This window comes from Phocoena phocoena, chromosome 7, assembly GCF_963924675.1.
Source record: "Phocoena phocoena chromosome 7, mPhoPho1.1, whole genome shotgun sequence".
Lineage (NCBI taxonomy): Eukaryota > Metazoa > Chordata > Mammalia > Artiodactyla > Phocoenidae > Phocoena > Phocoena phocoena.
The window spans coordinates 67,443,511-67,469,848 of NC_089225.1; the positions used below are offsets into that span (position 1 = coordinate 67,443,511).

The window sequence follows — 26,338 nt, forward strand, 5'->3', positions numbered from 1 at the left end:
TTGTGGCTGGGACTTTTGGCTATGGCTTTGAGGAGTTTAATGAATCCTCCTCCTCAAAAATACGTATAAAATTAGATAGAATTATCAAAACAAACCATATTAGGAATCTGGAAATAGACCAATGGCAAAAAAATTTGGGAAGGTATTATTCATAATTTCAGGTAAGAACAGAGTCTGTTTTTTGCATGGGCAGTGCAGGGAGCAGTGTGGGGCTGCTCCCTTCCTTCTCTCTTCCCATCTTGATCAGCTAGGACAGTTTTCACAGAGCATGGCTGACCACCATAACCAGAAAGGGACACTTGATTTGGGGTGAAAGCTAAAAACTTGTGGTGATTTTTTTTTCATTAATAGTAGGGAACTGAGTGGGAAATAAAGGGCAAAACCTGTAACTCTGCTAGGAATAGTTTGTAGTCCTAGTTGGTACACAGTGCCCTAGCCAGAGAGGCTGGATACTGGAGAACTATGTAAGGGTGAGATAAGCTGTCCTGGCTGACACATTCCTGGCTGACAAAGAAACTATGTACATGCATAAGGGATACTTGAGAGATCCTGAGATCTCTCATCCATGAGATATTTCAGATATCTGAGAAGTGGAAGCCTAGAAAGACTGGAAGACTGGCTGTATTCTGAATGCATTTCAATGTACATGCAGGTAATTAGGCTAAGGTTTAAATTCTTAAGGACTTGAGTTATAGGAGCACATGCTTTTCCCCTATCACTGGCTGACAGCTTTGCAGTCTTAGCCTCTTAGACACCAGGCTAAAAAATAATTAGAATAAAAAATATGAGAAGAGATATAACCAGATATATTCTTTGAGATGCAGGAAAGTCACAAAAAGTAAAGCAGGATTCAGACTTGCTATAACATATTACCTAAAATGCACAATTTTGTCAATAAAATTAGGAAATATGAAAGAATAAGAAAACCATGATCCATACTCTGGAAGAAAAGCAGGCACTATAAATAGACTTTCAGAGGGCCTAGATGTTGGATTTAGTAGATAAATGCTTCAACTATATATATGTTTAAAGAATTAAAATAGGATAAAAACGACTCAATAGAGGGAATTTTCTAGTTATTTTTCTGTTATTTCTAGTTTAATTCCATTGTGTTCTAAGAGCAGTCACTATATGATTTCCATTCTTTTAAATTCATTAAGGTGTGTTTTATGGCTCAGAATGTAGTCAGCCTTGATGAATATATTATGTGTGCTTGAAAAGAATGTATATGCTGCTGTTGTTGGAGAAAGTGGTTATAGATGTCAGTTATATCCAGTTGATTGTCCTTATTGATTTTCTGCCTACTGAATCTGCCCATTTATAATATGGGGATGTTGAAGTTTCCAGTGATGATAATTGGTTTATCTATTTCTCTTTGCAACTTTATTAGTTTTTGCCTCATGTAGTTTGTCATTCTCTTATTAGGTGTATACATGTTAAGGATTGTTATACTTCTTGGATAATTTATCCTATTATTATGTAATGCCCTTATTTATCTCTGATATCTTTCCTTGAAGTCCTTGCTGTCCAAAATTAATATAACTACTCCTGTCTTCTTTTGATTAGTATTAGCATATTATATTTTTCTCCATCCACTTACTTTTAACCTATATATGTCTTCATATTAATGCAATTTCTTGTAGACAACATACACTTAGTCTATTTTTTTACCCATCTGACAACTTGTCTTTTAATTGGTAAATTTAGACAATTGATGTTCAAAGTAATTACTAACTTAAAAGGATATTAGAGAACAAAACTACTAATCTTCCCAAATTTCATAGATCATTTGTTATCACTTTAATGTCAGTGCTTTTACTGGCAAAAAAAAAAAAACTGGAATATAGCTATATTACAAATTAATCATGTTATTACAAATTGATCATGTTTTCAAAAGTAACACTAAATTATAAAATTTCCAGTATCATGAAGAAAAAATGTGCTCTCAAACGTTTCTATGCTATAGCACTTATAAGAATGCCGTTTAATTTAATAATGCTATTTAAAGCATTTCAAAAGTTGAAAAGCATAGTGAAATATACTTTTGTGAAGGAGAATATTTTTGATAGTACATATAACGTAAGTCTTTATTTTGATGGAATAAAATCACCTTTGGAATTTCTAAGAAAAATCTTATTTCAAAAATTCTTACTGACTGAAATTCCAAGAAAGTTGTACTAGAGAGGTGATATGATGAAAATTGAAGAGTTATGAGAATTAAATGATTTGCAATGTGTAAAGCACTTAGAACAGCCTGACACAAGTAAATTCAAGAGTGCTCAAATGAAATAATTAACATATATTCCCAACTAAGCTCTCATTCCTAATTTCTTCCCTGGAGAATTAAAACAATCCAGGAAATCATATTGAAAGGCACCTAGTTTACTTTAGACCAAAAGCAGAGTTAACAGTTATACAATTTTTTCAAAGGCAGTTGGTGATGGCCGAGGGACCTATGGCAAGGAAGTCTTGTGGTACTTTCACGTGAGGTAAAATCATAGATTTGGAAATGTGCTAAGAGTTCTAGGGATAAAAAAGAATAATAAATATACTTAGGAAGTGCTCGTATCAGTTAAATTTGGTTCCTGTAAGAGTTAACTAGCTCTTTTTACCCCAATAAACATGTAAAGATGTTATGTTGGTCAGATAAATTGCTCCCAGTGGGCACAGTGGCTTCCTTAGAGAATACTGCCACTTGCATCCAGAAAGATCTGAGTTAAGACAGACAAGAGGTAGTTATGACTTTTCACCTCAATATATGCAAACTACAAATGCTATGTTGATGATCTCAAAAACTAAACTAAATTGCACACAGGATTTTAGATATATATCCTGATGCTCTTGAATGCCACAAAAAGGGATGGCTTCAAGTATTTACTGAGCTTCTACTACATCTCAGGCACTGCTCACATTGGGTAATACAGAAATAAGTAAAACAGTTTGCAGCCTCTAGCTCAGTATAGTATACAAGGAATATATATTAACTGATAATCACAATAATGTAAAATAGGTAGTATGGCTAATATAAACAAAACATGAAAGATAAATGAAAAACATATCTAAATGTACCAAATAGCATAATTTTTAAATCACTGAACTTTCAGTTCCATAGTAATTATATAAATAAATTTGTAGAAAATGAAAATACAAATATGTCTTCTGTAACAAAAAAAATAACTGTACAACTGATGGAAATATAAGCAATATAAAGAACTGTATTATATCACCATCATAGAAAAGAATCTGGAAGTCAGATATAAAAACATTTATAAATATGCATGTATATAAGTAGAAGTCTGGAAAGTGATATGGGAAATTGAAACAGTTGTTCTAGCTCTGAGGAGCATTTACTTTTTTCTTTTATAAAATATTCTTGGGGTTAAAATTAATAAGTGAATAGCTATATTGATCTTCCTTTCTGCTATTATGTTAATTATCTACTACTTCTGTTATTACATTATCTATTATGGAGTACATGTCAAAACACGTGGGTTTTGGTTAATCCATATTTAAATATTATAATGTGGTGAATAATGACAGAGAGTTGAGAAACAAACACACCTGGGTGCATATTTTCTCTCTGTCACCCACTACCTGGGACAGGTTACTTATTCTTGCTGTACAATGGGATACTAAGAATTCCCGTTTCACAGAGATGTAGTGAAGAATTATTGAGGCATGTAGATGATGCTCAATAACTGTTATTACTCTCAATTATTATCAACTACTGACTTTGTTAACCAATTTCACTTTACAGATGAGAAAAGTGAGATCGAAAAAAGTTAACAGACTTACCCAAGGTCATAGATCATAAAATTTAAGGCCAGATTTACAAGTATTTATTCTAAGTAACAGCTACTTTGCTGTATGTTGATGAATTTTAGTTAAATTTACCATTACTTCAATTTTTTCTAAAATTAATGAATTGTATAATTCACAGATAATTTTCATTCAGATCAAATATCCTCAATGCCCTAATATTCCTTCACAGGCCAGAAATATTCACTCCACTATTGAGTCTTGTGCAGATGTTCCATACTCTATAAAAACATGAGGAAAAGGTAAAAATCTCACCTAGCCCCACTCCACACCTAGAAGCCCTTTTTGCCTTGCAGTGAGAAAACTATTTCCAGCTAATAATTTGGAAAAAATCACAGGATCATGTTGTTCGCTTTTCTCTTCTCAAAGGATCACAGACTTAGTACAATTATTTCATATTTTTTGTCTGCCTTCAGATTTTGTTTTTGCTGAAGGAGAAAGGGTAAATCCAATTCATTACTCTGTCATAGATGGAAAGGGAAGTTATTATTTTATTTTTACTCTTATTTTAAAATTTTATTAGAAAACTATTAGGTAGTTTTAGTTGAAAACTTCCTACCAGATCAACTAAAAGATTTTATACACTAGAGTTTAATCAGTTCAGTTCATGATCAAGACAGTTTTATATACATTCCTTGTGGAGCACATGAATTTCCTCTGAGCTTAGAACACCAAGTCTAAATATCCCTGACCTTAGAGAACTCTTAGTTAGAGTGTATGAGTTTAGTTTTTTATTGACTTGAGAAGTGTGGTTTAGATAAATCACTTTTTGATGTTCTAAACAGTTTCATCTCATCATTCAGAACAATTATATTTTGTGTTTAAGACTCCTGTTGCTAATATGTGCCAGGCTCTGATATTATATATTTATAAAAATTTTACATCTGATCATCATTTATCAATGATTACACAAAAGATTCCAAAATTCACAAGCTTCAATTTTTTTAAAAGTTTGAAATAGGGTATTGTCTTAACTAAGAAATAAGAGTTTCAAAATAATACTATAACACAATCAGATAATTGATCATTATCAATATGTTTTGCTATAAATTATATACTCATTTTCTGAAAATTATATATTTCTAACTTGCTGACAGCCTATTTTAAACACTGAATAAACTATTTTACTCTCTAATGTATTTCACTTATGATTTATTTTTTATTGCAGTATAAGGAAAAAGAAAGCAGCTGCATTCTCCAGCTGTGACAAAGTGTTTCAATATATGAGGCAAGCAACAACAGTAATAAATAAAGCAATTTACTTCTTTACAAAAATGACTATCTCTATTTAATATCAAAGCTGTTGCTAGTGGTAGAGACTAGCAGCTGGTATGGCTAAAGTGAATACTCACAGGGAAATTAGGTTGCCACTATATCAGCTATATTATGCTCACAAAGGCATACTAAGATTCCTGTGGAAAACATTTAAGTGCTTTCCTTTTGAAGTCACTACCAAGAAACTATCTTATTTCACTTAGGTCACTGATAACAATTGAGTGACAGAATGCAGTCCATTGCTGGTACCACAAAGCAGTTAACTTCCACTTCCCATTGTAGGCAAAGAGTCCAGAGTGTCCTTTAATGTAAATAAGTAATATACTAAATTCATAAAATTGATGCAAAAAAATAAAATTATATTGAATCTCCAGAGGTTGCCATGTTTCTAGAACAGCTTGGGGCTGTGGAAATAGAATATGTTCCAATATGAAGCTTTCAGGTAATTCATCATTTTACACACACACACACATACACACTTCCCCAGTTATCAACTATCACAAGTTAGACTACTATGATAAAATTAAAACTTCCCAAAGGGGCTTCAGAACTAGTTGCATTTTCGAGCAACCACTAATCTATAAGGATCTATGGTTAGACTGAATTTTCTAATGTCATTTTCACTAGAGAAACCAGGCAACTACCCAACAATTATTTTTCAACCATCGACCTGGAATCATATTTTCACACTAATATTTGGATATTAGAGATCAAGGCATCATCTATTCATGGATCCAGGTATGTGTCTTGAATTTACATATGTCAATGACTAAGATGCACTGTGTTCATATTTCATTGAAATAACTATAGCTTATATTTGGATATCACCTTATAGTTTACATTATTTTTTTGTATATTAATATATTTAATAACTATGTAAGATGGATATGAGAGTGTAACAGAGAAAAACAAACCTGACTCCATATTGGATCTATTCCTTTAGCTCTAACCCTTGTGCTCTGTTGCCTGTGCTTAGTCATGCTGGCTGTGCGCCTTTGTAAAAGAATGTTACCTATAGCCTGAGATATACATGATAGGCTCTGACCTTTAAAGGTATAACACTTTTCCAGTTATATAGAGATAAAAAGTTGCAGAACAGAGAATAACATTTGCCTTCTTGGAGGCTTACAAGAACATTGTGAAGGGCAGCTGCAAGAACAAAGGATTTCTTCACCAAGAAGTCTGCAACCTTTTAGTATAAAAGAAGCCTGAATTCTAACTCGGGTAAGGGCTCTTTGGACACTAGTCCACCATCTTTTTGGTTCAGTCTGCTGGATTTCCAAATAAAGACACTAGTCCTTGCCCCAACAACTTGTCTCTCATTTATTGGCCTGTCATGAAGCGAGCAGTATGATCTTGGACTCAGTAAAAAAGGAATTATTGCCCCACTTGATATGAGACCATGAATTTCATAAGGGTAAATAATAGCCTAATGCTACATAGCAGTCATTTGCAATCTGTTTGCTAGACTGTGAAAAGGGAAAATTCCACAGAATAACTGTCAAAGTCATTATCATTACACCAAGTTTTGGAAATAAGTTAATGATAGGGAAAAAAAGCTTATAATAGATAATGGAGAAAGGAAATGATTACAAAGGAATTTCTGTTAACTTGCATGTTTTCATCAGTATTTTATCCTATATCTTTTTACTGTATCAACTGAAATAGGTTTTTGCATATAAAACCACATTATATATTATTTGTGGAGAAATTCTGTATTCTGAGAGTGCTGACAATCTTGTCAACTTGCTTGAGCTACTAAATGCCCAGCAGGTACATACTGATAAGAATTTTTATACCCCAAAGGTCTGACACTGAGGACAAATCGGAGAATTTTTCCATAGCTGTCGAATAGTACATGATTATAGAAAACTAATAGGTAACTTAAAAGGCCACTTCTTGGTTTTCTATATTTCATAAAATGGTCAGTGAAGTAAAAATTATTTTCTCAATAATAACAGTAATATGAAGCAGCAGAAGAGAAAGAAGAGGAGGAAGAATAAGAAGAGGAAGAAGAGAAGGGGGAGGGGGAGGGGGAGAAGAACAAGTTTGCCTTTTTCATGCTACTTTCTTAAGTATTCCAGACCACATGATGTATATTACAACTGAATGAATAAGCTCTGTTCTATTGAACCAAACATGAGATTTCTAAAATGACAAGATGCCACTCTTCTTGCTATTTTTGTGTTTTAAAGTTATTTTTATAGTTATATAAATATATAGAATATTTTATAAATATTTCATAATATATTTGTTTTAATTATATTGTTTTATATTATATACAATACCTATTTTAAATGAATTCTAAAAGTTCTCCATTTAAATTTCTAATATGAAAAATATAGATAGAATTTACCCACTTTAAGGGTCTCCACAATTTTTAAGAATTTTATAAGTTTCTGAGAGAAAATTTTGAGAGCCACTGCCTTAAATTATGTTTTAGAGTATGTTACACCATGTACATAACTAATATATTCATCTTTTCAAATGGGCAAAGAGTTCTGCTTGTGCTACATATAATATAATGAGTTCTTTTTGTCTGGTCTACTAATTTAAATTTTTAGAATAAATATTTTCTATGGCATATTTAAAAAATACTCAAATTATCATTAAGCATAGGTAAATGAAATAAAAATTCATATTAAGGATGTGGGTCAAAATTTGTTATTTAATTTGATAGTTTATCATTATAGGTAAAGAATTTTCCTTTTCATAGTCATGACAATTTATTATTATATTGGTGAGTGACTATAAAACTTATCTGTATAAGGAGTAGTATATTTTGAAGTAGAGAGAAAACATGTAAACAGTATTCTGGCAATGGTCAAAGTGGATTATATTAAATGACTTCAGTAATAGCACTCTCTTCTTTGGTGTTCAAAACAATAGATCTAAAAGGTTCCTGACTGCAAATTTTAAGAATCACTCAAAATCACATGCGTATTAGAAAATTTTTTTTCAATGAATGTAATTGTCCTCCCTTATAACACAAAATATTTAAAATAATCAGAAGTTAGAAACAACCTATAAAATAAGAATGCTAAAGTTAAAACTAAAGTAATTTGAAAGTATAATATGGGATGTAGATTGGCATATTTTAGATTACCTGAATCATCCCATAATTCTGTCTTTTACAATTTCTAGAGTATGGATATATGACGTTACATTTTCACTTAGAAAACTGATTTAACACATATTATGTGTCACAAATTGTAAGTAAAACTGGAACACGAAGTTAAGATTGATGTCTCAGGCCTAGATATTACAAAATTTCCAGTCTCTTGGTATGAAAAGTATATATGTATATTATTTGTTAAGTTTTGATATATATATATATATACACACACATACACATAAATATAGATATAAATATAGGTATAAAAGGGTGTGAAGACCAAATCTTAATCTATGTAGAAGCTGGGAAGACCTGAAATAGACTAAGGGGTTCTATCAGTCTACTGTGGGTCCTGAAGTTCTGATACAATACTATGATGGTTGGTCATTTTGCATGAACTTTGGGAGGTTCATTTCATTATTAAATTTAACTGAATATTTAGTTTGTTTTGTTATTCTTCCACGGGAATCTAAAAAATCTAGCTTGATCTGAGTTATGCTAGTTCTGCCTGTCTTAATATAAAAGTTAACCTTTATTCTATCTTGGTTTACTTTGTTTCAGCACCAACTTTTGGTCCATATTCAACTGTTTTATTCTTATTGGAAGAAAATTATATATTATATAATATTTTATCATGGATCATAAGAGTAAAACTAAATTTATCACCACTGCCTAAATTAAAGATTTTTGGTTACACTACTTTATTAACCTAACCACCTGCTTATGCTTCAATAGTTAAATAAACATCCTAATTTATGAAACTAATTGTATATACAACTGCAATTGTACTAGTTAGGAATTACTAGAGCTCATACATTGAAAATCTAGCAATCTAGTTAAACTAGCTAATCCCAGTTGTCTTGCATTGGGAAAGAGTTTAAGCAAACCATGCTAATAATAAAGGATACTTATCTAACAATAACCAGTGCTCTTCTACTCATTTAGCTGTAAGGATAGATAGGGTTCCATAGCAAAGAAAATAAAATCATGCATTGAAACATTTTCTTCACTATGTAAAGCAATCTATTAAAATATCAACACTGTGATTCCCTTGCAGGTATGGAGAAGCAACTGCCTCAAATCAATCATCTGAGCTCCTGATGTGGTTAGTTTTAATGTCAACTTGACTGGTGCCCACGGGGTGGCCAGATATTTGGTCAAACATATTTATGGGTCTGTGAGGGTGTTTCTAGATGAGATTAATATTTGAATTGATAAAAGCAAGTAAAGCAGACTGTCCTCCCCAATGTGAATGGGCCTCAACCAACCCATTGAAGGAATGAATAGACTAAAAGACTCAATAAGAAAACTTATTTCTAACTGCTTGACTGTCTTCAAACTGGGACATCAGTATTCTCCTGCATTCAAGCTCAGTCTGGAACTTACACCACTAGCTGGCTCTCCTGCATCTCCAGTTTGCTAACTACAGATCTCAGATCTTATGTCAAAAAACCTCGCCTCACATCACTTCACTTCACCTCACCTCGCCTCGCGTCTTCGCCTTGCTGTGCCTCAGCCAACGAGTCATGCCGCGCCTGCCGGTTCTCTGCCTACTTCCCAGCTGCCATGTGACCCTGCTGGTCCTGCAGCCTGGTCAGCGCCTGGCCCACTTGGTGCCTCCCCGCCAGTGCCCCGCGTCGACCGTAGAGGTGGCTATTGCCCTCATGGTGTTTTTTACCACCTTCTTAACCCCCAGTGGTTATGTGCTAAGCAATATGAACCAGTTCTGAAGACGGTAGTGGGAGAAGATGTAGAACAGCTGTTAACGTCCAACAAACTTTCAGAAAACGCTGTGGCTTCTTTAAATGAGTAAAAGTACTTAGTTCGGTTGATGATGCAACCGCTGTGGGTATTCACTTTCATAACCACATGCTTATGGTAAATATTTTGCACTTTTTTTATATTGTGTATTATAGAAAGTTGTATAGTCATTTAAAAATGTTAAATAAAATTGAGACAGTTGTTCATGCTTGGTAAAAAAAAAAAGAGAGAGAGAGAGTTGTCTTATATTGATACCACACACACACACACACACACACACACACAGTCAAATTCTTAAAAGCAAAGAATACAACAGTGTTTGCCAGGTGCTGGGCGGGATGGAGAAAATGGGGAATTGTTATTTAATGGGCATAAAATTTCAGTTACACTGGATGAATAAATTCTAGAATATATGCTGTGCAACATAGTACATATAGTTTACAATACAGTATTGTGCTCTTAAAAATTTAAGAGGGTAGATCTCATGTTGAGATCTCATCACAATAAATAAATAAACAAGAAAACTCTGGAAGGTATTGCTATGTATATTACCTTGATTGTGGTGATGGTATCAAAGGTGTATAAAGGTGTGTGCATATGTCCCAATTCATCAAACTGTACACATTGAATCTAAAAAAAAATCTACAGCCTAGATCTTCAATAATGAAGGAAACCTGAATATTTACCCTGTGTAATCAGGAAAAGGGTAATGATTCCCACTTTCAACATTCCTGTTCAACATTGTTCTGAAGGCCCTAGCCATTGCAATAAGGCAAAAAAAATCAATAAAAGATAAAGCCAGGAAAGTAAGAAGTAAACCTTTTGCAGATAGTATGATTGTTTAAATAGAAAATTCCATGGAATCCACAAAAAAACTACTAATATTTATGAATACGGCAAAATTTAAGGATAAAAGATTAAAATACCAAAATCAGTTGTACTTTTGTTAACTAGTGGCAACAATTAAAAAAATAAAATATTTAAATTTCCATTCACTATACACAAAATAAAATATTCATGAAAAGTCTAACAAAAGATGCACTATTTCTCAACAATGTAAATTATATATCGTTAATGATAGAAAATAAAAGACTACTAGGTGGAGAAATATTCAATACTCATGGACTGAAACACTTAGTATTTTTAAGATAGTAACGCCTCCCATTTCAACTATGCATTAAATACAATTCCAATTATACAAGTCAACAAGCTGATTCAAAAATGATTTTGAATAAAAAGAAAAATCTGGAAGACTTATTCCACCTAATTTTGAGAATAAAGCTACAAAATCAAAACTGTTTGGTATTAGTGAAAAGATAATATACATCAGTGTAACAAAATGGAACATCCAGAAATAGGCCACATATATAGGGTCAATTTGTTTCTGACAAAGATGCCAAAGCAATTTAATCTGTATGCATAAAGACTGAGCATTCTCCCTTTTCTCACGCCATGAAGAAAAAATGAACTCAAAATGAAAAGCCTACCTAAATATTCAACTAAAAATGATAAAATTTCTTAAAGAAAACAGTTTATTTGTAATCTAACAAAGATTTTTTAGATAAATTAACAAAACATGGAACATAAAAGAAAAAATTGTAAACTGCGACTTCATTAAGAAAAGCGTTCTTGGGCTTCCCTGGTGGTGCAGTGGTTGAGAGTCCGCCTGCTGATGCAGGGGACATGGGTTCGTGCCCCAGTCTGGGAAAATCCCACATGCCGCGGAGCGGCTGGGCCCGTGAGCCATGGCCGCTGAGCCTGCACGTCCAGAGCCTGTGCTCCACAACTGGAGAGGCCACAACAGTGAGAGGCCCGCATACCACAAAAAAAAAAAAAAGCGTTCTTGGGCTTCCCCAGTGGCGCAGTGGTTGAGAGTCCGCCTGCTGATGAAGGGGACACGGGTTTGTGCCCCGGTCCGGGAAGATCCCACATGCCGCGGAGCGGCTGGGCCCGTGAGCCATGGCTGCTGAGCCTGCGCGTCCGGAGCCTGTGCTCCACAAGGGGAGAGGCCACAACAGTGAGAGGCCCGCGTACCGAAAAAAAAAAAAAAAAGGTGTTCTTCAAGGACTTCCCCGGTTGTCCAGTAGTTAAGACTCCACACTCCCAATGCAGGGGACCCAGTTTCATCCCTGGTCAGGGAAGTGGATCCCACATGCCTCAATTAAAAGATCCCACACGCCTCAACTAAGACCCGGCGCAGCCAAATAAATTTTTTTTTTTTAAAGTACTCTGCAAAAACCATTATACAATGAAGAGAAAAACTGTTGAGCTGCCAGGTGTCAAGGTGGTAGATTACCGAAAATGAGCCAAACCAAAAGTAACAATCAAGGCTTTGTTCACTTACTGTGTGTGTTTGTTAGGACTGCCATAACTGCCTAAACCATACCACAGACTGGGTGGTTTAAACTTACAGATCAAGATGTCAGCAGGGTTGTTTCTTCTGAGGCCTCTCTCCTGGGCTTGTAGATAACCATCTTCTCCCTATGTCTTCACGTGATCTTCCCTCTGTGTGTCTTTGTCCTAAAATTCTCTTCTTATAAGGACACCAATCATACTGCATTAGAGTCCATGCCAATGACCTCATTTAAACTTCTTACCTATTTAAGTCCATATTTCCAAATACAGTCACATTCTGAGGTACTGGAGGTTACCTCAATATGAATTGTTCAGGGACACAATTTCCCCCATGATACTGCGATAGTGCAGGCAAGAAGCAAAGAAAAAGAAAAGTACAGGCTAGCCAATGTTCCATTTTTCCCCGTGGAAGGGTACCGGCAGAGGGTCAGTCAGATGATATGCAGCACAGTGGGGGAAATCATCTCAAGGCTGAGGATCCTGAAAAAGAAAGAAAGAAAAAAAAAAAAAACCCTCCTGCCTTTTATAGACCCAGGTGGCCAGGAGCAGGGGGAGGGAGATGTGGTAGGAGTGAAAAAGTGCTGAGTCAGAGTGGAGCAAATATTTTAGCAAGAAGGTTTCAGCTGAGGTGCCTAAAATGTGCCTCAGCTGTGGGCTCTGAATGGCGGCACCTACTTTAGGAATGCTGATATGCATATGAACATGGCTCGCCCAGAAGTGGGGGGCTTTGTCCTTGACTGCCACTCTCTCCATAGTTACAGTCTCAAGAATGGTTGTTCATGAATACAGTGTATAAATACGTGAAAGTCTACATTTTAAATATAAGATTAGGAACACATACTCTAGAAGCAATTAAAATAAATTTGTCAGGGTACTGATAAAGGAACTGTGGAAATAAACTAAGACAACCCAAATGAGAATGAGTAAATGAGATTTATTCAGAGCTTGCTATAGCAAGGGAGTCAGCCATCAACCCTTTTGTTGGCAGAGACTCAAAGGCAGACAGATGAATGGGAAAGCTTTATATGGAAAGAAAAAAAAAGGAAGGCTTCAGTATCCTCTGATTAGAGGCTGTTGCCCTGGAGAAGCTGTAAGCAGACTAACTAGAAGTGGAGCAACCTATACAATTGGTTAGGGGAGCACACTTGGCTTTCTCTGGTTGATCCTAAGTTGGAAGCAGGGGCAAAAATTAGAGAAGCCTGCGTTACTGATCAAGTCCTGGCTGTTTTGGGTCAATGGCTACTGAGGCTGTTGTTTAGCTTCCTGGACTGGTTGCTGCAGGTTGAGGGTCAGAATTCTACTTTTATATATGGTTTTGAGATAGGCTGGGACTGGGACCCTTTACTGGAGTGCTTGCACCTGGACAGACGTCTCCTTCTTGAGCAACAGAATACAAAGAAACTATAAAGGATTAAAAATAACTGCATGCATGCACAGTTGGGGCAAATTATGAACAGTAAGATAGAAAAAGGCCGAAAACCAACTGACACGTCTGAGGTTCCGGGAGCAAAAGCAGGGTACTGCACATGATCCCTGCACACAGCACCACCAAGCGGGTACGCAGACCACCTAAGCCACCCTTCCGGCTCACCCACCCATCTGCCCCTACTCTCACCACATTTAAGGAACCAGCTTGCCCCACCCTGGGGGAGCAAGCAAGGGCACCTGTTACTTGTTTTCACTCCCTCTTGCTGAAGCAGGAGTCCCAGTAAAGCCTTGCTTAAGTTTCTCGTCTGACCTCTATCAATTTCTATTTGATTAAGGAGTCCAAGGACCTAGGTTGGTAACACTTCGGCTATTGTCCATTTATATATTCAATCTCTCAGTGAGAAAGCAGTAGAAAATTAGTGCAGAATTTTATGACCAACTTATACTGTCAACTCCTGAATAAAGCCCAAGTAACATATATTCTTTTGCATTTTTTTCTGGAGTTTATACGTGGAATTGAAAGTAACATTAAATATGTAATTAGAATTAAAATTACATTGTAAAGTAGGAAAAGTGTTCACAAAGCACAAAATTAAGTGAAATAGCCATAAATGTGCTATAAGATACTGAGGAGGAAAAATCAAAGCCTGGAGTTTCCCAGAAGACAGTGAATGCAATGCAAGTCACAAATAAGGCATAACATAAGATCAGCAAATTAGAGATCCTAAAGGCAAATTATAATTTTTTAATTTACCACATTTTTTTCCAGAAAAAAAACAACAACTTGGAGTAGTATTTAGAACAGGCATATATTCCAAGGCATTGATAGGGGGAATTAATGACTGGAGAACAAACCAAATTTTAAACTGTCTCTCAGCCAGGGTAAAAATAAATGTTAATTGCATTTGCTCTCTTTAATTGAAAGAATGAACAATACCGAAACCTCAAAGAAGGGAATAATGTTTTAAACACGAAAAGAAATTTCTCATAGTCTGGTAGTTTGACATGATGATAAATAGTGTAGTCTCTAAAACCAGACTGCCTCAGATCAAGTCCTATCTCTGCCACTTATAAGCTGGTTGTTTCTCTCTATAACATGAAATTCTTGTCATGGTTATGTAGCATATATTTAAACCACTTAAACATAACACCTAGCACCTTATTTAATATCTCTTCAAAGTTAGCTATAAATATATTATTCACATAAGAAATAAGTATTGAGTGCTGAAAACTGTCTAGTCACTAGTTTAAACACTGGGGATACAACAGAAAGCCAATAGACACGGTCCCTGGTTTTATAGTTGCATTATGGAGCCATACAAATGCTATAAAGAAGATTAGGGCAAAGTAAGAGTTAGCGATACTGCAGAGAGAAGTGTTCTATATATAGAATAGTTCAAGAAGAACTTCTACACAGTAACTTTTGAACATAGACCTGAAAATAGATAGGGGAGAAGTCACAGGGAAGAGTAGAAGAGTGTGTTTGATAAAAGGAACTTTCTGAAGTGTTACATACATGTCAATGCATTCTTAGCATGTTCCAAAAACAACAAGGCCATATTGGTGAAATGGAAACCATGACATGCTTTGAGCAGAGCAATGATTTGATTTTATTTTGAAAGTATCATACTGGCTACTCTTAGCAGCATGAACTATAGGGAGGCAAGACAGAAGAAAGATCATTATCTTTGTCAATGTCTCCCCCACCTTTCCCCCATACATATCATCCATCCATTCATTTATTTATCTATCTAGAGTATATTATATAATACACATATGTTGTATGTATAAAAGAATAACAGCTATTATATTTGCCTTGTTCATCTAAGGTGATATAACGAGAACTCTTTTGGAGAGAATTTTTAAAACAGAAGTAAATAGAGGGTATTGTTTTGCTTTGGTTTTTGTTTTGTTTGTCTTGCTATAATTTTAATAAAAGATGAGGGCCTGGGAAAGTGAAATTCAATGAAAGCAAGGTTGTAAGGATCTAAGATAAGTACGCCTCAGTTTGAATCTTGGTTCTGTGACCTTGGACAAATTACTTAACCTCCCTGTGATTCAGTTTCTTCATCTTTAAATTGGAATAATGCTAGGACCTACAGCAAAGTTGATGTTTTTGTTGTTGAGAATTAAGTCAATATATATAAAATACTTAGGAAAATGCCTGCAATTTAACAAGCATTTAATAAATATGAGTTCTTATTATTGAAGAAAGAGAAAAATGATTTGATTGACCAAACATCATGTGGCTCTAAAAGAATATTTTAAATTGTAACTTAACTAGTAGAATTGTGTCAGTGTAGGTGATTTGGTGAGCCTCTGGGTCAGACACTCCGAAGGACAGCAGCAATCTGAGGTCTTTTATAGACTGAGGTTTATCATGCAGATGGCTAGCAGGTGTTGAGTGCAGTTTTGCAGGGTATGCAAAGCAAACAGTCTTTAAATGGCCTAATCTAAAAAATCTGAGTTTGGTGCCTGTGGGCTTTGGAGCTAATGGGCCCCAGTCTGCTATGAAGAAATAATCACCATAGGGTCAATAGACAGAGGCCATCTTTGCCTTGTTTATATAACAGAGCCTCCCATGAGTCCCATGTGATGTGGACATGACTGGTTCAGAGTCAAGTCTGTAGTCAGGGACCCTGAAATAGCAGGGTTCCAAAAAGCAGGTGCCCAAAGAAAAATCTGACAGAGAAGTAGAGAGGGCTCCTCTTCCACTCAGGATGAAAGGAAGCCTGAGAGGGACAAGCGCTGTCAGTGGGCACTTTTTAAGACACGGAGATCAGGTTCTTTGTTACTCTGGCATGGACTTTTGTTGCAAAGGCTATCTGGGCAGTGACCAGAGGATACGAATGACAGAAGTGTTCTGTGCCTCACCTTAATAAGAGATCCCATAAACCATATTTCCACACACCTCTCGTCATTTGTAGACAAAGTCTGAGAAGCCTGAGAGACCAAGCATTTTACCTAGAGAGGCTTTCCTTAAAAGATTCTTGAATCACTTATCTATACTAAGTCTAGCTCTTTTGTTGATTTTCCTTTGCCTGCTATCCAAGATAGGGGTTGGGGAGGGCCTGCGAGGAAAAAGAAACCATTTATAGACAAAGAAATCACCTTTCATCTGATCACAGCTGTGGTTGCTTGAGGATTTTTTCCCAGGCTTTCTACCTACTCATTATTTGAGATTATGGTATTGTGGGGGGGGGCGGGGGGGGAGGTGTGGTATCTGTGTTTGGTAAAAAACTTTTATGGTTGCTTGTATTTTCTTTAGTTCTCAATTTATTCAGTTTACAAATTTAAAAATCTATTTTCCTTTTAAACTCCTAAACACGGTTTATAATCTGGTGTATTTAATTATAAATATAGTTATGTGGGTTATCATTAAATACCTTTATTTGGAAAATTTGTTTTTTTAACAACTTTACTGAGGTATACAAAAAACTACACATATTTAAATATGCCATTTGATGGGTTTAGACACAAGCAAACATCTGTGATGCCATCAGTATAATCAAGGTAGTAGACATATCCAACACCTCCCAAAGTTTTCTTGTGTCCCTTTATTGTTGTTTAATTTTTCAGTAAGAACACTTAACATGAGGTATACCTTCCTAACAAATTTTGGAGTGCACCATGCCTTATTGTTAGCCATAGGCACTATTATACAGCAGATTTCTAGAATTTACTCACCTAGCATAACAGAAACTTTGCATCCATTGAACAACAGCTCTCCATTTCCCTCAACCCCCCAGCCCCTGGCAACCACTATTCTACTCTCTGTTTCTATGAGTTTGACTATTTTAGAAACCTTAGATAAGTGGAATCAAATTTAATGCCCAATTAATTTTCATTTTCATTTCCATGAGTAAATTTCCCTAAATATCTAGTAATGTTTACAAACTTAATTTTATCAATTCTGTAAGACATTTCAAACTACATCTGAAAATTTAATCTATTTCTCTCAACCATTTGCAATACCTACTTCCAAATGTTTGAAAAACTCTTTTACATCTAATAAATCAGACTTTTTTTCAATCTCCTTCAATGTTTCAAATAAACATACAGACAAGCACAATGATTTTAAAACTTGTCACTATACCTGTTAAATACAATTTAAACCAATAAATGTTATATTTAAATCTACTATAATTCTATAAATACGAACATTAATTTAAATCTATGAATGTTATAGAATTTGATTTAAAAATCACACAAACACTCCCATGCAGACATGCATAAATATGGATAATTATAGGCATAGGGGACAGTTTTAAAAATAACTATATCAACTACGTAAACACTGATCCACTTACAGACACCTCCCATCTTCTCTCATTCCCACATACATCATATTCAAACCATCCATACATGTCCATATCCAAAAGCATAAGACCCATTGTTCCAAAAGCATACATAAACTCATATTTACATATACATATTTAAATATAACTGGAATGGACTTATAAATATTGTTGGAAAAATATCAATCCTAAAATAATCTTGCCATATTAATATAGTCTAATGATTTAAATACACATGTGGTATAATAAATAATACCAAAATTCTTATAAAAATTGAATTGCTTCATTTGGTATTGCAATACAAAATATTCACATAAAGAAATCTTGTAGAATTGGCAACAATATAGCATATCTGTTCCTTTGTGTTTAAAGCACATCATTTCTTAGGTGAAGATTAGCTCCAGATCTCTAAGGAGTCACTTTTAGTCCTCAAAGTGAACATTGTGAAGAATGGGACATTCTTATATAATAGGTTTCCTTAGATTTGTTACCTATTTCAGCCAGGTTTAACATTATTTTAGACTTTGCATCTTTTAATTTGAACATCAGAGTTTTCGCAGCAACTTTTGAATAAGCTTATTACTAAGTCATGGAGTTGGAGATGACTAGTTGAGAATGGCCCTTGCAAAATAGCACATGAGCTGTATACCCAGCAGTGATAGGATTTGCAAAGTGAAGCAAACAAAAAGTCTAATTCATTCTCTTTAGATTTTAAAATAAAAAGGATCATTTTACATAGTAAATAATTAATTCATTTCTCAAAATGATAACCCCCTGCTAGTTACCTTCTGAATAAAAAACTATTTTTATGGTTTTGGATATAGGTAAACAGAAAGTTTTAATGCTTAAAAATATATGTAGATTCCAAAATGAATCTGAGGATACAGTATATTTAAATATACTTCAATATTAATGTTGAAATATGTTATAATTCATCAATGAGTTTATTTTTGGTTTCAGTATGAATTCATAATTAGACCAAACATGGTTTGAACAGTATATATTTGCAATGAAGAAACTGAATATTTGGGGTAATTGAATCATAAATTTTACCCATTATACCTGGACTTTATGTCTATATACTTCAAAAGAGCTCTAACATCCTTAATTGCATCCTGTATTATTTTTGTAAAATAGCTTTGCACAATTTATTGCACAATTATTTCAGAACAAAATGAGGACACAGAGATATCACATTCATTTTATTTTCTTTCCATTGTGTTTTATGGTTGTGTGAGGAACTGTGGTTCTATAATTTGTATTTTGTTTGAATATTGGACACTACATTAATTTAATTGAAATTTCTAAAAACTTAACAATCGTCCACAGTGAAGAAATACTATTTCAACATTTTTGGTAAATATAGAGATGTGCCACCAGATCTCCCACCAGGAAGGCTGACTGCATAACAGTGGAGAGGAAAGTTGGCAGACAGCTTCCAGCTTGTAAGTTATTCAGAGCCTGCCGCAGCTGCAAACACCTAACCTCACCCAACTTCATGCCCTTCCCAGGAAACCTGTATCCAGACTGAAAGAGATAAGGAGACAAGGGCCTTGCCCTTTTGACCCAACTGGGTATCATCTGATGGGCAACACTCCTGAGAGCCCCTTGCCAGGTTGACCAAGGCTTTTCTTTTATTATTTTTTTCTTTTTTCCTTTAACATCTTTATTGGAGTATAATTGCTTTACAACGTTGTGTTAGTTTCTGCTGTATAACAGAGTGAATCAGCTATATGTATACATATATCTACATAATGCCTCCTTCTTGCATCTCCCTCCCACCCTCATTATCCCACCCCTCTGGGTGGTCACAAAGCACCGAGCTGATCTTCCTGTGCTATACAGCTGCTTCCCACTAGCTATCTGTTTTACATTTCGTAGTGTATATATGTCAATGTTACTCTCTCACTTCGTCCAAGCTTACCCTTCTCCCTCCCCGTGTCCTCAAGTCCATTTTCTATGTCTGTGTCTTTATTCCTGTCCTGCCCCTAGGTTCTTCAGAACTTTTTCTTTTTAGATTTCATATATATGTGTTAGCATATGTGTTAGCATACGGTATTTGTCTTTCTCTTTCTGACTTACTTCACTCTGTATGACAGACTCAAGGTCCATCCAACTCACTACAAATAACTCAATTTTGTTTCTTTTTATGGCTGAGTAATATTCCATTGTATATATGTGCCACATCTTCTTTATCCATTCATCTCTGAACTTAGGTGGCTTCCATGTCCTGGCTATTGTAAACACAGCTGCAATGAACATTGTGGTACATGACTCTTTTTGAATTATGGTTTTCTCAGGGTATATGCCCAGTAGTGGGATTGCTGGGTCATATGGTAGTTCTATTTTCAGTTTTTTAAGGAACCTCCATACTGTTCTCCATAGTGGCTGTATCAATTTACATTCCCACCAACAGTGCAAGAGGTTTCCCTTTTCACCACACCCCCTCTAGTATTTATAGTTTGTAGATTTTTTGATGATTGCCATTCTGACAGGTGTGAGGTGATACTTAATTGTAGTTTTGATTTGCATTTCTCTAATAATAGTGATGTTGAGCATCCTTTCATGTGTTTGTTGGCAATCTGTGTATCTTCTTTGGAGAATGTCTATTTAGGTTTTCTGCCCATTTTTGGATTGAGTTGTTTGTTCTTTTGATATTGAGCTGCATGAGCTGCTTGTATATTTTGGAGATTAATCCTTTGTCAGTGGCTGCCTTTGCAAATATTTTCTCCCATTCTGGGGGTTGTCTTTTCATCTTGTTTATGGATTCCTTTGCTGTGCAAAAGCTTTTAAGTTTCATTCAGTCCCATTTGTTTACTTTTGTTTTTATTTCCATTTCTCTAGGAGGTGGGTCAAAAAGGATCTTGCTGTGATTTATGTTATAGAGTGTTTGCCTATGTTTTCTTCTAAGAGTTTGATAGTTTCTGGCCTTACATTTAGGTCTTTAATCCATTTTTAGTTTATTTTTGTGTATCGTGTTCGGAAGTGTTCTAATTTCATTCTTTTACATGTAGCTGTCCAGTTTTCCCAGCACCACTTATTGAAGAGGGAGTTTTTCCTCCGCTGTATACTCTTGCCTCCTTTATCAAACATAAGGTGACCATAGGTGTATGGGTTTATCTCTGGGCTTTCTATCCTGTTCCATTGATCTATATTTCTGTTTTTGTGCCAGTACCATACTGTCTTGATTACTGTAGCTTTGTAGTATAGTCTGAAGTCCAGGAGCCTGATTCCTCCAGCTCCGTTTTTCTTTCTCAAGATTACATTGGCTATTCGAGGTCTTTTTTATTTCCATACAAATTGTGAAATTTTTTGTTCTAGTTCTGTGAAAAATGTCATTGGTAGTTTGATAGGGATTGCACTGAATCTGTAGATTGCTTTGGGTAGTATAGTCATTTTCACAATGTTGATTCTTCCAATCCAAGAACATGATATATCCATCCATTTATATCACCTTTAATTTCTTTCATCAGTGTCTTATAGTTTTCTGCATACAGGTCTTTTGTCTCCTTAGGTAGGGTTATTCCTAGATATTTTATTCTTTTGTTGCAGTGGTAAATGGGAGTGTTTCCTTAATTTCTCTTTCAGATTTTTCATCATTAGTGTATAGTAATGCAAGAGACTTTTGTGCATTAACTTTGTATCCTGCTACTTTACCAAATTCATTGATTAGCTCTAGTAATTTTCTAATAGCATCTTTAGGATTCTCTACATTGACAGTTTTACTTCTTCTTTTCCAATTTGGATTCCTTTTATTTCTTTTTCTTCTCTGATTGCTGTGGCTAAAACTTCCAAAACTATGTGAATAATACTGGTGAGCGTGGGCAACCTTGTCTTGGTCGTGATCTGAGAGGAAATGGTTTCAGTTTTTCACCATTGAGAACAATCTTGGCTGTGGGTTTGTCATATATGGTTTTTATTATGTTGAGGTAGGTTCCCTCTGTGCCTGTTTTCTGGAGAGTTTTTATCATAAATGGGTGTTGAATTTTATAAAAAGCTTTTTCTGCATCTACTGAGATTATCATATGGTTTTTATCCTTCATTTTTTTGATACTGTGTATCACATTGATTGATTTGCATTTATTGAAGATTCCTTGCTTTCCTGGGATAAACCCCACTTGATCATCGTGTATGATCCTTTTAATGTGCTGTTGGATTCTGTTTGCTAGTATTTTGTTGAGGATTTTTGCATCTATGTTCATCAGTGATATTGGCCTGTAGTTTACTTTCTTTGTGACATCTTTGTCTGGTTTTGGTATCAGGGTGATGGTGGCCGTGTAGAATGAGTTTGGGAGTGTTCCTCCCTCTGCAATTTTTGGGAAGAGTTTGAGAAGGATAGGTGTTAGCTCTTCTCTAAATGTTTGATGGAATTTGCCATCTGTGAAGCCATCTGTTCCTGGGCTTTTGTTTGTTGTAAGATTTTTAGTCACAGTTTCAATTTCAGTGCTTGTGATTGGTCTGTGTATATTTTTTATTTCTTCCTGGTTCAGTCTCAGAAGGTTGTGCTTTTCTAAGAATTTGTCCATTTCTTCCAGGTTGTCCATTTTATTGACATATAGTTGCTTGTAATAACCATTTTATCTCCCAGCTCACTTATCTGTTCTTCTGCCTCAGTTATTCTGCTATTGATTCCTTCTAGAGTATTTTAATTTCAGTAATTGTGCTGTTCATCACTGCTGTTTGCTCTTTAGTTCTTCTAGATCCTCGTTAAATATTTCTTGTATTTTCTCCATTCTGTTTCTGAGATTTTGGATCAATTGCAGACAATTTTGTTATACCACTACTTAAATGAACCACGGCTCTTAATATCAACCTGAAAATAAACATTATGACATTTTAAGAGCTCACAGAACTTTATCTGTGGTCAGGTCATTATTAACCTCAAAGCACTACGCTTTCTGTTAGGGAGCACTTACTGTCCTTTAGTTTCCTGGTGTCAAGACTACCCTTCTATTCTCTGCTCAGTGATGCTGGGGTAGGAAATCTGCAAACTATATTTAGCCAATTCCTTTACCAGCTGAGAGTTACTCTCTCCTAGTAGTAATCACTGGTGGAAGATTAGAAAGCTGGAATGAGGAGAAGAGCTTCTAGCTCATTGGTCTGGTTGACCTCTCTCTGGTTAGGAAAGTTAAGTTCAGATTCCAGCATCTTTTGACACACCCAGCAGTCATGTGTCACTCCCTCTGGAGTATGCATAACAGCCCAGAAACATGAACTGAGGCGTTAGAGCTTCAGAAGCACCAATTTGTACCCACCCCTCCTCTGCTCTCTATACTCCATCAATCACAGCCCTTCATCACAGGTGTGAGCATCAGAGTCAGGATTCCTAGACTCAGGTGATATAACTTCTTCCCTTTGGTTTCCCTGCTCAAATAACAGTGGGGCCTTTATGCAATTTTGATTCTCTGGGTTCCCTTAGGATCCTTTTATCCTCTGTTGGGCTCCACCTATGAAAACAGATGCCTGTATTAAATCTCTGGGTTCTGTTTTTTTTTACTGGACCCTGACTGATACAGGATGTTTTCTCAGAACTGGGGTGGAGTGGAATATAAATTCTTATATATCAAGAAAATTTAGTTTATAAACATGAACACAACATGAAAAGATGTGACAGCATGAGAGCACGAGCCAAGTATTATTGAAATTCTTACATTGGAAAATCAATACAAAATACATGTTTAATAAAATCATAATGCTTTAAGTAGTGATCTTTTTTCACAGTGCATACATATACAAAACAAGACCTAAAATGAAGTTACCTAGAAAAGATAACTTCACCAACATCTAATTAGAGTCTGCTAAATTATAACTTACAAGATACATTGAGAAAATCGTCCATTCATTCAAGATTTGTAATTTCTTCTTTAAGACATAAAGTATATAACATCTTTGGTAAAAACCTTGCAATTGGGGGTAATATTTAACTCAATATTACCGACAAAACTATTGCAGTATGCAGCCTTGAAGATGTTCCCTACCTCATCCCTCCATTTCCCCTGCCTACGGGTATTCAAGCACTTGTGTAATACCCTACCCTTGAATATGGCCTGGACTTACTGGCTCATTTCTAGTGAATATGATATAGCGGACATGAAGAGCTGCAGTCTTTCTTGCTCTGTCTTAGACTGCCCACCCAGCTGGCAGCCCTGTGGAGAGGCCACATCACTATGCCTACAAACAGACCTTCTGAGGCCTGTCAATAATCGTGAAAGTAAGCTTGGAAGTGAATCCTACCCTAGTTGAAATATGAGACAACTGCAGTCCTAGCTGACACTTTGATTGCAGTCTCTTGAGAGGCCATTGAGCAGAAATACGCAGCAAATCTGTGCCTGACTTCCTGACTGACAGAAACCGTGAAATAATAAAAGTTTGCTGTTTTCAACCACTAAGTTTTGGAGTAATTTATTAGGCAGAAATAGATTACTAACACAGATTTTGGTGCCTGAATGTGAGGACTGCCATTACAAAAACCTAAAACGTGGGAACAACTTTGAAACCGAGCAGTGGACTTTAAGGAGAGTGTTAGTGAAAACTTAAAATGCCTTCAACATTCTGTCTGTGGAATTTAGGACTTTATGCTGCGGGTGAGGGCTTACAAGAAAGAGAGGGAAATCTTTCTGAAAAATGGAATAAGGAGAATCCTTGTTACTTAGTGGCAGAAAGATTAACAACACCAAACTGGATTGTGTAGAAAGTAGAACATATGCCTAATGAGCTGGGTGATCTCCCTAAAGAGATGTATAAGAAAAGAGATACATAAGAAAAAATATGTATAAGAAAAGTTTTGAAGGTGCAGCCTAGCTTCTTCATGTTGCTAATAGTGAACTGAAAGAAAAAAGAGATAAATTGAAAGACAGACTTAAAAAAGAGCCAAAACTTGACGGTTTAAAAAATCTTCAGCCTCTCCAGACAGCACATGATGCTAAAATTAAGAATGTACCAAAAGAGAAGGGGCCTTTGGACCTCCAGATTCTACTTGCAGGAAGCAGGCTACTACATCTGTTTAGCTACAAAAAAAAGTGCTACCTTTCATGCAATAGGTAAAATGACTCAGAGGGTGAAAACATGAGCCCAGAGATCAGACGTGAGTGCCAAGGAAAATTATTTCCAGGCCTTAAGGCATAATCGAGGAGCTCCTAACATTTCCATATATTTTAGAATTCTTATAAACAAGTGACTACTTGTCTCACTTCCCCCCTTTCTAAACTGAATGTCTATAGCAGTTATCCTATACCTGTCTCACCATTAATGTTAGGTATTTTGAGGGCAGACAACATGTCTTTTTGGTTTCCAGGGTCTACAGATTCAGAACTATAATTGAGGAGCTGTACTTAGAAAACAAACTTAAAGGGCTTTATCCATGTATGGACCTGAATTAGATGATGAGATTCTGGACTTTGAGCTGATTAAGTAATGGTATAAAGAGCTCTCTAAGGAGAAATACAGGATATATGTCAGAAAATAAAACTTTTGAAATGGAAAAGAGTTTTCAAAAACTATCCAAACTTTACTAATTTCTTAAAAGCATAAGAAGGAAAAAATAATCAAGAACATAATCTTTTCCTCATTTTTATTAGATTATGTTATTATTGAGTTCTAAGAGTTCATTTTATATGTGTGTGTGTGTGTACAAGTCCTTTATCAGATATGTGTTTTGAAAATATTTCCTTCCATTCTATGGCTTGCCTTTTTATTTTCTTACAATGACTATTGAAGAGCATCATAATTTTAACTTTGATGAAGTCCCATTTATCATTTTTTTGGATTTTATAATACATGATTTTTTTGTCCAGTCTAAGAAGTATTTGCCTAACCTATGGTCACAAAATTTTTTTCTTTGTACTCTACTAGAAGCTTTACAGTTTTACTTTTTACATTTAGGTCAATGATCAGCTCTGAATTAGGTATTGTAAATGTATAAATTAAGTTTTTAGGTTAAATTTTTTTCCCATGTGGATATTTAACTTTCCCATCATCACTATTTTTGAGTATTTCTCCCACTGTATATCTTTTATAAAAACTGAATTGACCATATCTGTGCAGGTGTATTTCTGAACTCTCTATTTTATGCCACCAATATATACGTCTAATACTTAAGTAATAGTACACTATCTTAATTACTGTAGCTTTATGGTAAATCTTGAAATCAGGCAGCTTAAATCCTTTAACTTTCCTCTCCTTTTTCTAAAATGTTTTGGATTTTCTAGGTCCTTCATATTTTCTTATGAATTTGAGAATCAGCCTGTCAATTTCTGAGAACTCCCAGTGAGGTTTTGATGGAATTAAT

The 26,338-nt window shown here is 35.2% G+C and overlaps 1 protein-coding gene across 1 annotated transcript; it reads left to right on the forward strand.

The window, feature by feature from the left end:
- The first annotated feature begins 9,735 nt into the window (after positions 1–9,735).
- On the forward strand, positions 9,736–9,939 carry COX8C (cytochrome c oxidase subunit 8C). Its single transcript, XM_065880158.1, has one exon. It carries the CDS (start codon positions 9,736–9,738, stop codon positions 9,937–9,939), a length of 204 nt encoding a protein of 67 aa, XP_065736230.1.
- The last annotated feature ends 16,399 nt before the right edge of the window (positions 9,940–26,338 follow it).

Bases quoted from the DNA above. Each gene is read 5' to 3' on its own strand.
- COX8C (XM_065880158.1), top strand. From the start codon at position 9,736: ATGCCGCGCCTGCCGGTTCTCTGCCTACTTCCCAGCTGCCATGTGACC.